At 40.1% G+C, this 14,398-nt stretch overlaps 1 protein-coding gene across 1 annotated transcript in view; it reads right to left on the bottom strand.

The window, feature by feature from the left end:
- ITPRID1 (ITPR interacting domain containing 1) overlaps positions 1-13,464 on the bottom strand; it is an 84,071-nt gene extending 70,607 nt beyond the window's left edge. Inside the window, exons 1-2 of the mRNA XM_032872151.1 lie at positions 13,431-13,464; positions 1,149-1,330 (exon numbers count right to left, since the gene is read on the bottom strand). Coding sequence (XP_032728042.1) covers positions 1,149-1,308 — 160 coding nt within the window. The 5' untranslated portion in view covers positions 1,309-1,330; positions 13,431-13,464. The remainder of the gene's footprint in view (positions 1-1,148; positions 1,331-13,430) is intronic.
- Positions 13,465-14,398: the final 934 nt, after the last annotated feature.

Consider the following 14,398-nt stretch of genomic DNA (forward strand, 5'->3'; position numbering starts at 1 on the left):
GGCAAAACTTCCTGCTTTCCATAATCAGTCTTTCCTGAGAATGAAGTATAAACTTGCCAAATGACTGACATCAAAACAGAAAGAGAGAAGAAAGAAAGAAAGAAAGAAAGAAAGAAAGAGAAAGTGTGAAAAGGAAAAAGAATAACACCGAAGTACAACAGATGTCAGAATAATTTTTAAATTACCTTAGTGTGAACATGAAGAGTGAAAAAGCATACCAGACTTTTGTCTTTCTCTTGTCGGATATAGATCACCATGGACCCTCTCCTTATTGAATCACAACGTTTACCTAAGGCAGCTATAGCCAGTGATGTGTATTTGCAAGGAGTTCTCTGCCAGGTTCTAAACCAAATTTGCATTCATTCCAGGGACAAATTGCACTACAGTCCCAGGATTGCCAAAGGCACCCTGTGTTAAAGTCTTTTAAGGTGGATCTTTGTCACTGGCTTAACCAATAGTCGAAGGGCAAAAAGGAGAGGATAGAAAAGCAGTATTTCCCAATAAATATTTCTTTCCTTTCTGGTTGGCTACAGGCTACTCTGGGCTGATTTTCTTTGACTTTATCCCACCGAACAGTGAAGTACCTGACTTAGCCCCTCACAAGGGGTCTGGTGAACCAGAAAGGCCAAGTAGGCATGCAAGGTGCTTATTTTTCAATTTAGGGACTCTAGAGAGGTAGAATGAATTGGGTGGTGGGCAAAGAAGAAATACCATCAGTTATATCACTGCGGAGGGAAAAGTGTTTTCCTACTTACGACTCTTTGAACTATTAAAATTATTATGGACGCTTCATGCAAGACCCAGCAAAAAGAGCCTTTCAATAGAATGTTTGATGTTCTGAAGGAAGCGTCATGTCTCTGGCACGGATTCCATGTGCCCCTTCAGGGTCCTGAGGAACTTGAGATGAGGGGACCTTGGAGTAGAAAGGGAGAAGTTGGTCTATTTCCATCAAGAAGATGTGTGTTTTAAATGTGTGTGGGTGGAAGTCAGAAGTGCCCATTTCATAGAAGTTTGTAGCCTCCTGCCAGGAACACTGGTATCTTCAAAGACAAGTGTTTGTTCCAGAATCATCTGTCCCCAGCCAAGCCCCCACAACCCTCAGCACCCGCAGCAGAATGTTTTTAATAGCCCTGAGGGCCTGTTCTCACCCAGTGTGGGGATGGTGACACTCTGGCTTTCCTCCTCAGAGCCAGGAGGCAGCTGCTCATCTAGGGGAGCCCACACCCTCTTGGTGGACCTCAGGATCTCTCTCCTGCTCTTTTCTTGGCCTCCTTGGGAGTTGCCGGAACCATGTGACCTCTCCGCCATTGTGAGAGAGCAGTTCGGTAAACTAAAACATGAAGACAAACAAATCAGACCCCACAAGCCCGGTTTCTGGCTTGATTCAGTGAGAAGGAGAAGCCAGAGCGCTCGTAGGCCACCGCAGTCTTCCGGAACTTGGCTCACCCATCTGATCAGAGTTCCCAGTCTCAGTGAGGAAGAATGGTTCCCTCTCAGTGGAGCGGCAGCTGGAGACTGGGGACTAATGTGGCCTCACCTGTTGTCAGGCCACATCCACCCTCTGGTGAATCCAATTGGGTGGTTGGCGATGTGGACGGAGAGCAAAGAAATTGTGGACTGGGAAGGCACTCCAGCCAGGAAGAAAGATCGAAAGTGTTGATTAACATAATCAGTATCCTTGAAGTTTATCAACAGTTACATCTATAAAAATATTTTCAGAGAACCCAAAATGTAAGAAATAAGGACTTTGCAACAGGTCAACCTGGATGAGTCTCCCCTCTGCAACTTGTTGGGTGGCCTTGTGTAAATGATATAATCTTCCTACATTCTCTTATTTCTTAGTTGGGTATAAATTGTACTGAGTGGTAATTACTGTTGACCTCAGTGAGTACTTATGATGTGCTAGAATCTATGCTGAATTCTATGCATCCATTACCTAATAATTGCCAACAAAGGAAGCAATCTAACTGCCACAATTTCATTGTAAATTGGAAAAGCAGAGGGGTTGCATACCCAAGACAACCCAATAACGAGCACTCAAACCAGGCACTGGACTCCAAGCATATTCCTGTGATTAGTAAGCTAGACCATCTAACCGATAGGATGGTTGGGACAGTTAGAATATTAATAAATATATTATGCATACGGCTCAAGAAAATATTGACCACCCCCATTTTCTCATTTAACCTTTGTTAATATCATTATGAAGCTTGCAGGGTAAGAGGAGGGGACAGAAGCTTAGAGCAGAGGAGTAAACTGTTGCAGCTCCCCAGATTATCAGGACATTAAGAAAGAGGGCCTCCTTCTCACTCATCAATCTGTCTCCAGTATTTGACTGAATTCCCAGCACAGAATAGATACTAAATAAATACATATAGAGCTAAAGTATCAAAGCTCGGTTTCAAAACCACACTTTCTGACTAAATCCTTTCCATGGCATCTACTTGAATTTGCATTCATTTATGCTTCAAGTTTAGAGAAATGACTAAGTAGTCAAATACCTATTTCAGCAGCATGTCTTGCATCCCTAAACTCACCCATAATCACTGGCCCCATGACTTAAACCATCTTTTGTGATCAGTATTTAATCAAGGCAAGTCATTCAGATATATTGTAAACATTTGAATATTTTCTTTTAAGTATATGCAAGCGTTCTTGCTGCAGTTGGTAGAGTTTCCTTCCCTGCTTCACACATTAGAATTCTGTAATGCAACTGAAGGATAAATATACATTTATTGTTACAATAGTAAATTACTGCAAAAATCAATGACAATGGTGATGACTGTTCATTTTATGATCAAAAAAGCAAATACTAAGAAATTTCAATTGTGGACAGGTGAGATCTAAATTAACAGTGAGTCTTTTAGTCAGCCAACTTTAGAAAGTTAAATTTTGGAGGGTGCCTGAGTGGCTCAGTCAGTTGAGCATCCGATACTTTATTTAGGCTCAAGTCAGGTCATGATATCTGGGTTGTGGGATCAAACCCCACTTTGGGCTATAAGTTCAGCAGGGGATCTGCTTGAGATTTTCTCTCTCTGTCTCTCTCTCCCTCTGCCCACCTGCAAGGGTTCTCTCTGTCTCTGTCTCTCTCTAAAATAAATAAATGAATCTTAAAAAAAAAAAAAAGAAAGTGAACTCTCAGAATATTCTATGGGAACAAAAAAAGTTAAAAAAATTTCAAACACAAGACAAAAATAATAAAATAATAAAAGGCAAAAATGATACAGATAAGATTATATTTCTAACTTTTGTTTGGTATAGTAGGATGCATAACACTAGACCAAATCAACTTTAGGAATTGCATTTAATTTCTGGCTATTTAATTTTACACACGCTTTGGCTCTTTTGAGTAAAAAAAAGTCCTCTTTGGCAATGCCAAGCATCTTGCGTGTGTATTCAACTCCAACAATGCACAATTTCAAAAGGAAGGAAAATCTCCAAAATCGTGCTCAACAAGATTCATGAGAGCTCAGACTCAGTAAGTGCTCAGAGTTTGAAGAAAAGAATAATGATTTATGGAAAAATAAGATACCCCAGAGAGTCCTGCTCCTCCACCAACCTCGGCGGTAAGTGGGGTCATATTTAGCACAAAAGCTTCCGCTCCGTAGTGGGGGCGGGAGTTCTCAAGCAGCTGAATTCCTCAAATTGCTGCGTCTGTACTACAATGTCCAATTTTAACCGAGCTACCACCTTTTTTCAAAAAGAACGCTGTAAAAATCATCAAAGTTTTCGATAAAACTGCTGCTTTATTGGTCTGTCCCCAAACTTCCGTTCTAAAATGGCACGTTTGACCTTAGCCACCAGGCTCGCACAACCGGTGAGGATATGCTCCCTGCCAGCGCGGTGGTAGTTGGCTTTAGAGCAGTAAAAGCCTGCCAAGAAAAGTGGGAACCTTTGCTAAAGGCGAGGGTCAGGGACCAGTTTGTAAAGAAAAACCCTTTTGATCCGGTCTGTTTCAGTGAATCCCTTTCCGCTTAGTAAACAAATCTGCTTTGGATTCTTCAATGCTCATGCTGGATGCTCCAGTGTCCTTCCTTTGACCTCCACTGGCTTGACCTGAAGAGCAGTTCTTTGTAAAGGGACAGGGATCAGGTGGCAGGTTTCGGGATGTGGTCTCTGCCCAATCCTCTGATTAACCCCTTTATCTCCAGGATCATTTGGAACCAAATTCTTGCCAATGCTGACTTGGTCCAAAGTGAATCTTCATCTCAGATTATGTTGCCGTCTGTGCCTGAAGGTCCCTTCCCTGTCTTCAGATCCTTTCTATCCTAATTATAATGCCATTAACCCTTATGTATATAAAGAACTTCCTTTAACGTGGGAAATTTCTTATATTATCATGTTTAATTTAAAAAGAGGATGAAAAACAATATATGCAGCAAGAACTCAATTTTGTAAAAACAAAACTAAAGTGAAGTGTTTTGAAAAGACAAAAAAGAGAAATGTACTGAAATATTATCAATTTCCGATTTTTTAAAATACTCACAATGAGAAAGAAAATTGGTGTTGTTACATTAACTTTACATGACATTTTCTTTCACTTGAGCAAAGGCAACCATGTATGTGAAGCTTTCAGCCCACAGTGAAATCACAGAATTTGATACTTTGATTCTTGAAGCAGGGACAATGGTTACATTCTTGTCCTCTGGGGTTATTTAACTCTTTTCACCTCTCTGCAAACAGGTTATCTTGCCAAACAGCTTGTTCAGACTGGAGAATAGGGACTGTGCCTTATTTATCTGTGTGTTTCCCATAGATCCCAGCACAGAACTCTGCCCAGGGTAAATAATCTGTAACTGTAAACTGATTGCTTGGTTATTTGGTAAGGGGACACCAGCTGCTTTAGCCAGCATTCTTGGTTCTTATGTGGTTAAAAGAATAAATGTTTTCAGGTTAGATAACTCCAGATTTTAATCTCAGCTCTGCTGCTTTTCTGACATCTCCTTGGGGAAATTTTCAAACATCTCTGATAATCTATTTCTTCATCTCTGTAATTAGTAGGAAATAACCACTTCATATGGCTGTTGGAAAAAAATTAATGCAAAATGTATATAAAACAATCAATACCCATATTGATCAGTTTTTTTTTCTTTCTTTATGTTGCCTCTCTATGTCACTTTCATGTCAATAACCATCAAGTATAGGAAAAGAGTCACCAGTCAATGTAATAGTTGTGTTCTTTTTCCATAGGAGATCAATTCGGCACTCATAGTTTGTGGATAACCTGTGTCATCTTGAGATTACTTAGTTTGAATAATTGTGAAGATATAGTTGGAGAGTATGAGAATAAAATATTTCTGTGATCATGAGAATTCAGATTTACCTGAGACTAGAGACTCATGTAAGAGTTTGGAAATACCTTCAACTACAGTCTTAATTTCAAGGTTATAATTGATAATTGTAGGCTGTAGTTCTAGCCTTGGCCCCACTTGTGAAGGAGACCTGTGCTCAAGAAGAGAACATCATAATGGGAAAAAAAATTCCACAAGCATTCTGGGTCCACAGGAGTCTCACCATCCCTGTGTCTCTACAATGGATCCTCATCATGGCTGCCTCTATTCAAGCCTTCTGTTAAAATCTCAAATGGTGAGCACCTGGGTGGCTCAATGGGTTAAGCCTCTGCCTTCGGCTCAGGTCATGGTCTCAGGGTCCTGGGATCGAGCCCCGAGTCGGGCTCTTTGCTCAGCAGGGAGCCTGCTTCCCCCGCCCCCTTTTCTGCCTGCCTTTCTGCCTACTTGTGATTTCTCTATCAAATAAATAAATAAAATAAAAAAAAAACCAAAACGATCTCAAATGGTGTCCTGGCTTCCTTGCTCCCCTCCACCTGCCATTACAATGACTTTCACCAGCAGAAAAATTCAGAAGTCTATATAGAGCCATATGCTCCATGCAGACCTGTCCCTTTCCCAGTTGTGACATCACTCACAGAGGTTTAAAAAGGAAGCCTTGAGAGCCCCACGTGCTCTGAAAAAGATGATTACCATAAGCCTTAATATCACTCACTTCCTTCCAAAGACTAAGATACCAGTCCTGGGAGGCTAACACTTTAAGAGAACTGATTCATACTTCTTACTCTTGGAGACCATAGGACTAATCCCATCATGCCCTTGAACCATGCTCCTGTGGCAGTGGACGTTGCCTCATCTGGCCCAATCTCCACCTTCTCCAGGCACTCCCAAACCCTGTGCCCTCTGGAATTCAGCGACTGTCACCTACCAAATCCCTTTTATCCTAAGCTCTTCATCGAATGTCCCTTCATGCCCTTTTTCTAATTGAAACCTGAACATGGTTTCCTTCGCCTCTTTCTCAGGCTGTGGCTTTTTTTTTTTTTTTTTTTTTCCCCCGAATAAGGACCATAATCTTGGAGATAGTATAGAGTTCCTCCATGTTCCTCAATGATGCTTTCAGATCTCATTTCCTCTCTCCTTCAAAGCATAAGCTCTCAGACTGTGTTGTCATCAACATCCAGGACACTCACCCTCATTTACTGAAAATGGAATGGTATTTCTGTCATCCTCCTGGAAGATTTCATTGTCAATCTAGATGACCCATCAACACCTGACCACTGAGTTCAGTAATCTTCCCACTTTCAGTATCCCTTCCTTCCACTCAGTTCCCATGGTCATACTTCATCACTATAAATGAACAACCTCTAAATTCCCAATTTCAAGCATCCTTTGTCACCTCTATTTTACTCACAAACTTTGCTTAGATACCATTTTCCTTCCCTATTGGATTGTTTCTTTAAGCTTAGAACATGCTATCATGTCTCTCATCTTAAAATTATTCTCCTTTGACCCTTCAACTTCTCTCCAACTCCTACTCTAGTTTTCTATTTTTCTCAAGGTGATTCCTGAATTCATATTTCCACATCTTAGAATAGAGGATCTAAGCTTCAGAATGGGGTATTCCTAGTCACTTGACATCTTCACTTGGATACTTACATTTTTAACATAATATGTTCTTTCCTTGACTTTTGCTTGATCCCCTGTATAACTGCCTTTATTCCATTGGTCCCCATCTCAATAAATGGTGTACACTATTCAGGCAGTTGTTCAGGCCAAGAACTTATGAGTCTTCCTTAGTTCCTCTATTCCTTTTACATCTCACATCAAGTCACTTAAAAGTGGGTGAGAGAGAGGCCCTTACAGTATATCTCACATTGACCTCTGCTGCTGTTAAATATATGTGAATGAGAACTTATAGTCTCATTTGGATCACATAGCAAAAGCTCCCACGTACAGACCTATCCACACCTCCCACTCTCTTATTACCCACCCCAATCAGTATGCTAACACTTAACTATCTGTTCTTATCATTTCAGAATTTTCAGTAGTTTACCGCTTCCTCTTAATGGAAACAATCTTTTCATTTTCTTTCTTCCTTCCTTTCTTTCTTTCTTTCTTTCTTTCTTTCTTCCTTTCTTTCTTTTTAATATATCTTGCTCTCTCAGATATCCTCCTATCTCACTCAAGGCTTTTTTTCTCAAGATCTTTAGTTGGCTTTTCTAAATTTTTTTTAGAGTGGGGGAAGGGGCAGAGAGAGTGAGAGAGAGAATCTTTTTTTTTTTTTTAAAGATTTTATTTATTTATTTGACAGATAGAGATAGAGATCACAAGTAGGCAGAGAGGCAGGCAGTGAGAGAGAGGAGGAGGAGGCAGGTTCCCTGCTGAGCAGAGAGCCCGATGTGGGGCTCGATCCCAGGACACTGGGACCATGACCTGAGCCGAAGGCAGAGGCTTTAACCCACTGAGCCACCCAGGCGCCCCTGAGAGAGAGAATCTTAAGCAGGCTCCATGCCCAGTACAGAGCCTGACATGCAGCTTGATCTCACCACCCTCAGATCATGACGTGAGTTGAGATCAAGAGTCAGATTCTTAACTGACTGGGCCACCCAGGAACCCATGACTTTCCTAAATTTTGAGTATTCAAACCTCAGCCCACTCTTATCTCCATTTACATGATCTCCCTATGTGAGTATGGCTTTTATTGCTCCTCGATCTAATAGTTTAGTATAAATCACTATAAAGTATGTTCACATTGTTTTATAAGTTTGTACTTACAATTCTGTTTGACCATGTAAGATTTTCTTCAGGACAGAGATCTTAGCTCTCCTATCATAATTGTAGGATAATGTACTCAATATATGTTTGCTGAATAAATTAATGTTTAAATAGATGCTAGCAAGGAATTGAGAAGTATCATTGCAAGTTTGGTTATGAAATCCTTGATAAAACTTCGATATTCAGCAATGTTAAAGGTACAACTTGCCAAGAATAGCTATGTGGTATCAGAAAACAATGTAATCTGAACTAGAAAAATTATCAGATTATTATTTTTTTACAAGATTTTATTTATTTATTTGTCAGAGAGATAGAGAGAGTACAGGCAGGCAGAGTGGCAGGTAGAGGCAGAGGGAGAAGCAGGCTCCCTGCGGAGCAAGGAGCCCGATGTGGGACTCGATCCCAGGACCCTGAGATCATGACCTGAGCCGAAGGCAGCCGCTTAACCAACTGAGCCACCCAGGCATCCCCAAATGATCAGATTATTATACAGATACATATATATTTGCACACATACATGCACATATATTTCAATATATATTCACTATATAAATATATATACTACCTCCACTTTGAAGCAAAATTTTCTGGACTATCACTTGAGGTCCACTTCCACTATTTCAACCAAGATTATCTGAGTAAATACCTTCTTATGTGCCTTCCACAAGCTAACAGCAGATGAAAGATCTTAACTCATCACCAGGGAAACAAAAGGTAATTTATTTTAATTAATCAACAAACAGTTCATTGGTTGCATGACATTGGGTATGTGGTTTCAAGTTGTCATGGAATGTAATTTCTTCTTGCATGACATAAGAAAAATGGATGAAATGAGATGATTCCATAAGATGATTATTCTATTTCTAGCCTCCACATAACCTATTTGTTGACCAATGGAGCTCACATTTAAAAAATATTTTAGGGGCGCCTGGGGAGCTCAGTGAGGTAAGCCTCTGCCTTTGGCTCAGGTCATGATCTCAGGGTCCTGGGATGGAGCCCTGCATTGGGCTCTCTGCACAGCAGGGAGCCTACTTCCCCCTCTCTCTCTTGCCTGCCTCTCTGCCTACTTGTGATCTCTCTCTCTCTGTTAAATAAATAAATAAAATCTTTATAAATAAATAAATAAATAAATACATAAAAATATTTTAAAGGTATGGCCATCAAAACTATACAAGGGATAAGAGTAAAACACTGTTCCTATTACTTAGGAGACAACTCAAAAACTCGAGCAATAAAGCCAGGCCAGGAATGCCCTGCTGCTCTTCCTCCCTGTCCAAGTATCAAAGTCCCATAAATATGGGTAAAGATTTGCAAGTGATTCAGTGAAGTAGAAGCAGAGCCTAGAGAATAGTGTGTTCTGTCAACACTCTGCTAGGAGGAACACGCAGTCTGTGATGATTTGCTCCGTGGGTGGCTTCCTCCCACTGTGAAATATGTGAAGGGTGCTCTCTCCTGCCATTTAGGAGCAAGCTAGATTTAAAGACAAGGCAGTTGCACCCAAGTTGGAATCCAGAATCAGTTCTCTCAGACTCGGAGTTTTCATCTTTTGCTGGTGAAATAAGCAAAAGAGTATTAAGATGACAGTCAAGAACCATATATACAGCTTCCTAGAAACGTGAAATGCCTTTGAGGCTGGGAACACTGAATCAACAGATTCACCTACTGCGAGCCCTGTTCCAATCCCTTTCCAACTTCAAGGAGATTTTTTTTCTTCTCAATGATTCTTTCTTTTTTCGTTATTCCTACTCTTGTCTTCTCCATATTTGCCTTGCCTCATCCTGGGGAAGGAGAATGAAAGGTGGTGGGGCTATCTTCCATTCCTGTAACATCACCATCCAGGTTCCTTCGTGTACATCCTATTCTGGATGCGCAGACCTGTTTGTTGTTTTCAGCGTGCCCTCCTCTCTGCTGCTACGGGGTGCAGATCCCTCTGCTGGTGCTGCTTTTCCCTCTTTCCTGGATACCATTCCACTGAGTTCAGATAGAACTCATTCCGTAGAACTTTCTTTCCTTATCACTCTCCACTCTCATCCTAGCCCTCTTCTGGCACTCCCAGCAACCTGCACAACTCCTTATGAAAGCACTTTTCACACTCAGTTTATTTACACTTCTGCCCTTCCCACTCAACTAAATGGACCCCCTGGAGACAAGGACCGAGACTTTTGTTTTTTTTTTTTTATCCTTGGCACTTAGCCTAGACCATGAGTAATAATGGGGGATCAGACATGACTGTTAATAAATGAATGATTTTTCTGATACTGGACTCTTGTTTTTGTTCTCAGGAGGTGAGAATTATGACTTACCTTCACAGTCTCTGTCATATCAGAGACAGTAATGTGCACTTGTCATTCCTCATAAAAATGCATTGTATGCATGAACTATTACATAAATGCAATAATTCATATTAGATATTAGTATATCTACTAATTCAATGAAACATCTTACTGTCTATGGTATACAAAGAAACTTTGAGGAGCTTACAGTCCTTTATAAAAAATAGTACTTATTAACTATATTGTGAAGTAGAATATAATATGCATTTTAAGAGAAGTATAAAACAACTATTCTCAAATATTAAAGGAGGAAAATGCTCATTTAGGGACATAAAAAAGGTTCCTTTGAAGGGGAAGTATTGACTCTGGCTCTTGAAGATGGGTAATGGATAGGCAAACATTCCAGACAGGGGGATTAAAATGCATGTGAACAATTATAGCATAAATTTCACCAAAGGGCTATTCAGCAGTGGATTTGCAACAATTAAACAGCTGTTCTTCAATGTTAGCTTACTGAAATCACAAGTCATCTTATCTGATAGAGCAATGATTAATATTTTGTGTCTACTTGACTGGGCTGGGGATGCCCAGATATCTGTCTAGTCATGATTTCTGGGTGTGTCTATGAGGGTGCTTCCAGAACAATTAGCACTTAAATCAGAAGACTGAGTAAAGCAGATTGTTATCCCCAGTGTGGACAGGAATTATTCAATCTGTTGAGGCCTGAAAAGAAGAAAAAGGTGGAAAGAAATTTTTCCTTCTCTCTGCCTGACTGTTGAGCTGGGACATCAGAATCCTCATGCTATAGAACTGGGGTTTACACCATTGATGCTCCTGGCTCTCAAGCTTCACACTCAGACTGGACTACACCACTGGCTTTTCTGGGTCTCCAGCTTGCACATGGAAGGTCATAGAACTTCTCAGGCTCTACAATTGTGTGAGCAACAATAGGTAGGTAGATGGATAGACAGATGATAGATATAAATTCCTTACTCCCTCTCTCTCTAATTAAATATATGGAATTATTTTAATATGACATATATATATATATATATATATATTAGCTCACTTCTCTGGAGAATCTGACCAACCAATGCAGATGGCTATTTCTCTTAAAAATACTCTTAATTGGACTATATAATACCTTCCTTCTATACACTTTTCCTAATACCTTTAAAAAATAACTGATCAATTTGCTTTAAGATTTTCAGGGTGTACAAGGCACCTGGGTGGCTCAGGGGATTAAGCATCTGCCTTTGGCTCAGGTCACCATCCAGGTGTTCTGGGATCGAGCTCTGCATTGGGCTCCCTGCTCAGCGGGAAGTCTGCTTCTTCCTCTGACCTACCCCACCCCCCACTTCGCCATGCTCTCTCTCTCACTCTGTCTCAAATAAATAAAGTCTTTAAAATATAATTTAAAAAGATTTTCAGGTGTGCACATCTCAAGTTTCAAAACATACTGTTACACAATAAAAATTGCATCATATTTCAGTCTAATAGGAAACCGTCATAATGGTTAAATTCTTGACTACAATGAGAATGTGTTCCATCCAAGAACACACAGACATAGCTAGCAGTGAAGAGAAGAGAACAAGATTTAAGCTAGCCCCTGGGTCTAAATCCTCTTTCCAACCTGGATTATTCACAAAGGCATATTCTAACATATTCTTTACTCCTCTGACATCAAAGATGTCATCATCTTTGCTTTCCCACCATGATCATAATCATAAAAATCTCAGGGAACATAGAGAAGAAAGTAGATATTATTCCTTATAAGTGATTATGAGAAACTGTCCTGATATTACAACTTTATAGCTGTTAAGTATGTTGAGAAGACAAATCCTATCCCAGATAGAAATCTATATATGCAGAAATAGGTTACCTATGCATTGTTGGAAGGATTCCTGAATTAAGGCAGGTAAACTTCTTATTATTTTTAGAACTGTGTGTGAATTTATAGTTATTTCTGAATTTAGGATTTAATGGAAAAAATACAAAGCAAAACAAACAAAAGACCCCTACAACAATTCATCAAAATGAGTTCCAACAGTGTTAAGGATTTAATGTGAAAAAAATGAAATGAAAATAGGCCTCAAAGAAAATATTGGTAAATGTTTTTCTAATCTTGAGGTGGTGAAAGCTTATGGTGAAATGACACCAAAGGCAATGAAGGAAAATTGCAATGGATTTAACCAGTTAAGAGTTTAAAAATTTCCTATGGCAAAAATAATAAAAATGTCAAAATGCTAAAAGATCTATAAAAATGTTGACAGTATACGTGACATGAAAGGCGTTTTTATCCTTGATGTACGACATGCGATTATTAATCAATAAAATGAAGACACATAGAAGTAGAAACAATGTAATGAGGCAATTCAAAAGTAGGAAATCAGGGCACCTGGGTGGCTCATTCAGTTAAGTGTTCAACTTCTGACTTCAGCTCAGGTCTCTGTCTTAGGGTTGTGAGTTCAAGCCCCACGTTGGGCACGAAGCCTAGTTAAAATGGGGGGAGCATGTACAAAGGGCTGAAGAATGTAAATGTAGTGAAGCTTATAAATATTCAAGGAAATGAAGACTAAAAAGACAATAGGTTACCATATTAGATTCTCAGAAATCTTATCTCCTATCTTATCTCCTATCTTCCTAGAAGATAGGAAATTGACACTCATCATTGTGGAAATATTAATTAGGGAAACCTCCTGGAGAGCTCAGATAATGTGTACTAATATCTAAAGGAGGCAGACCTGTGGGGAGATGAGAAAGCTATTCTTAGAGAATCCCAACAAATAATGATAGAAGGAATGACAGAGTTAGAAAATCATCCTCTGAACCAAATCGTGGTAATAAGTACCAGAGAAAATGACACACGAGTCCCACTAGTTACAATAGAAAGTAAAAATAACTTCTTCCTCTTACCTCAGAAACATTGCTTGACATGGTATTCACAACCAAAGGGAAGTAAACTAAGAATTTTGAGCCTAGAGCATTCCCATCCTCTGTATTTTTTACCTTTCTGTGTTAATGGCAGCCACCCAGGTAGTCATGGGAGTGCGGAAATCATCCAGGCCAGAATCCATGCAATTAGATCGCTTACCTTATTGCTTACAGTCTTTCTTCCTGGGCATCACCGGGTCACACTGCTGCGGGTACAGAAGGTTCAGATCATACCATAGCTGCCCTCCCATTCCAACAGACAGAAAATGAGAACAGAGGACTGAGACCCTTCCCCCACAGGCTGGAAACAAACAAATGGTAAGAATGACTCTACCAGAAGAAAGGAATTTTGGCAGAGAAGTGGCCCTTGCAACTTGCTGTGGTTGTTCTCAGAAAGTGTCTGCTTCTATTTGGACGCCTTCCTGTCTCCTTGAGCATCACAGCTGCTAACACTAAAAAGTCCTTGTGAACACAGAAGTAGGTTTCTATCTGCTCCTGTTTAGGAGCTAGACATGGAAAGCCAGGGCAGTGGGTTTGCCCAAATCTACAGTCAAGCTGGGGATAAAGATACAGAGGAATTCTCTCTAGTCTCCCCTCCAAGAAAGCTGAAAATAGTTAGAAATGGCAGGAGAGATTGGTAGCAAGTCCTGGACTCAGGGGAGGAGTGTGGGGGAAGGAATACAATGGCTCCAGTTGTGTTTTTATTTCTCTGAACCCTCGGGCTGTTCCTTTAAAGCCCTTGACTGTTGGCAGTAACATCAGGTCTGAATGCAGGGCTGGAAAGTACTTCACTGAGGAAGTAAGGCAAACTTGTCTTCATTTGGTTACCATGGTTATGGTACTGTGTGTAACCAACCCGACAATTTGCATTGCAAACCATCACTGGAGATGAGGACAGTAGAATTTGATATTCCAGGTGGAGAGACTCAATTCCCAGGAAGTTCTATTGGAAAGTTCAGAGGAAACAAAACATAAACATACGTGCATATTCCCAAACCCATAAAGAAGGGACCAAGCTGTCAGGGCTAACAGTCAGTCCTACCTTCCATGGGATTTCAGTATTTGTGAAGAATTTTAATTGAAAGATCAGACAATCCCACTTTAGAAAGGTAAATAAGCACAATAGCA

Source organism: Lontra canadensis, unplaced genomic scaffold, assembly GCF_010015895.1.
Source record: "Lontra canadensis isolate GAN:19392208 unplaced genomic scaffold, GSC_riverotter_1.0 scaffold2, whole genome shotgun sequence".
In the NCBI taxonomy this organism is placed as follows: Eukaryota; Metazoa; Chordata; class Mammalia; order Carnivora; family Mustelidae; genus Lontra; species Lontra canadensis.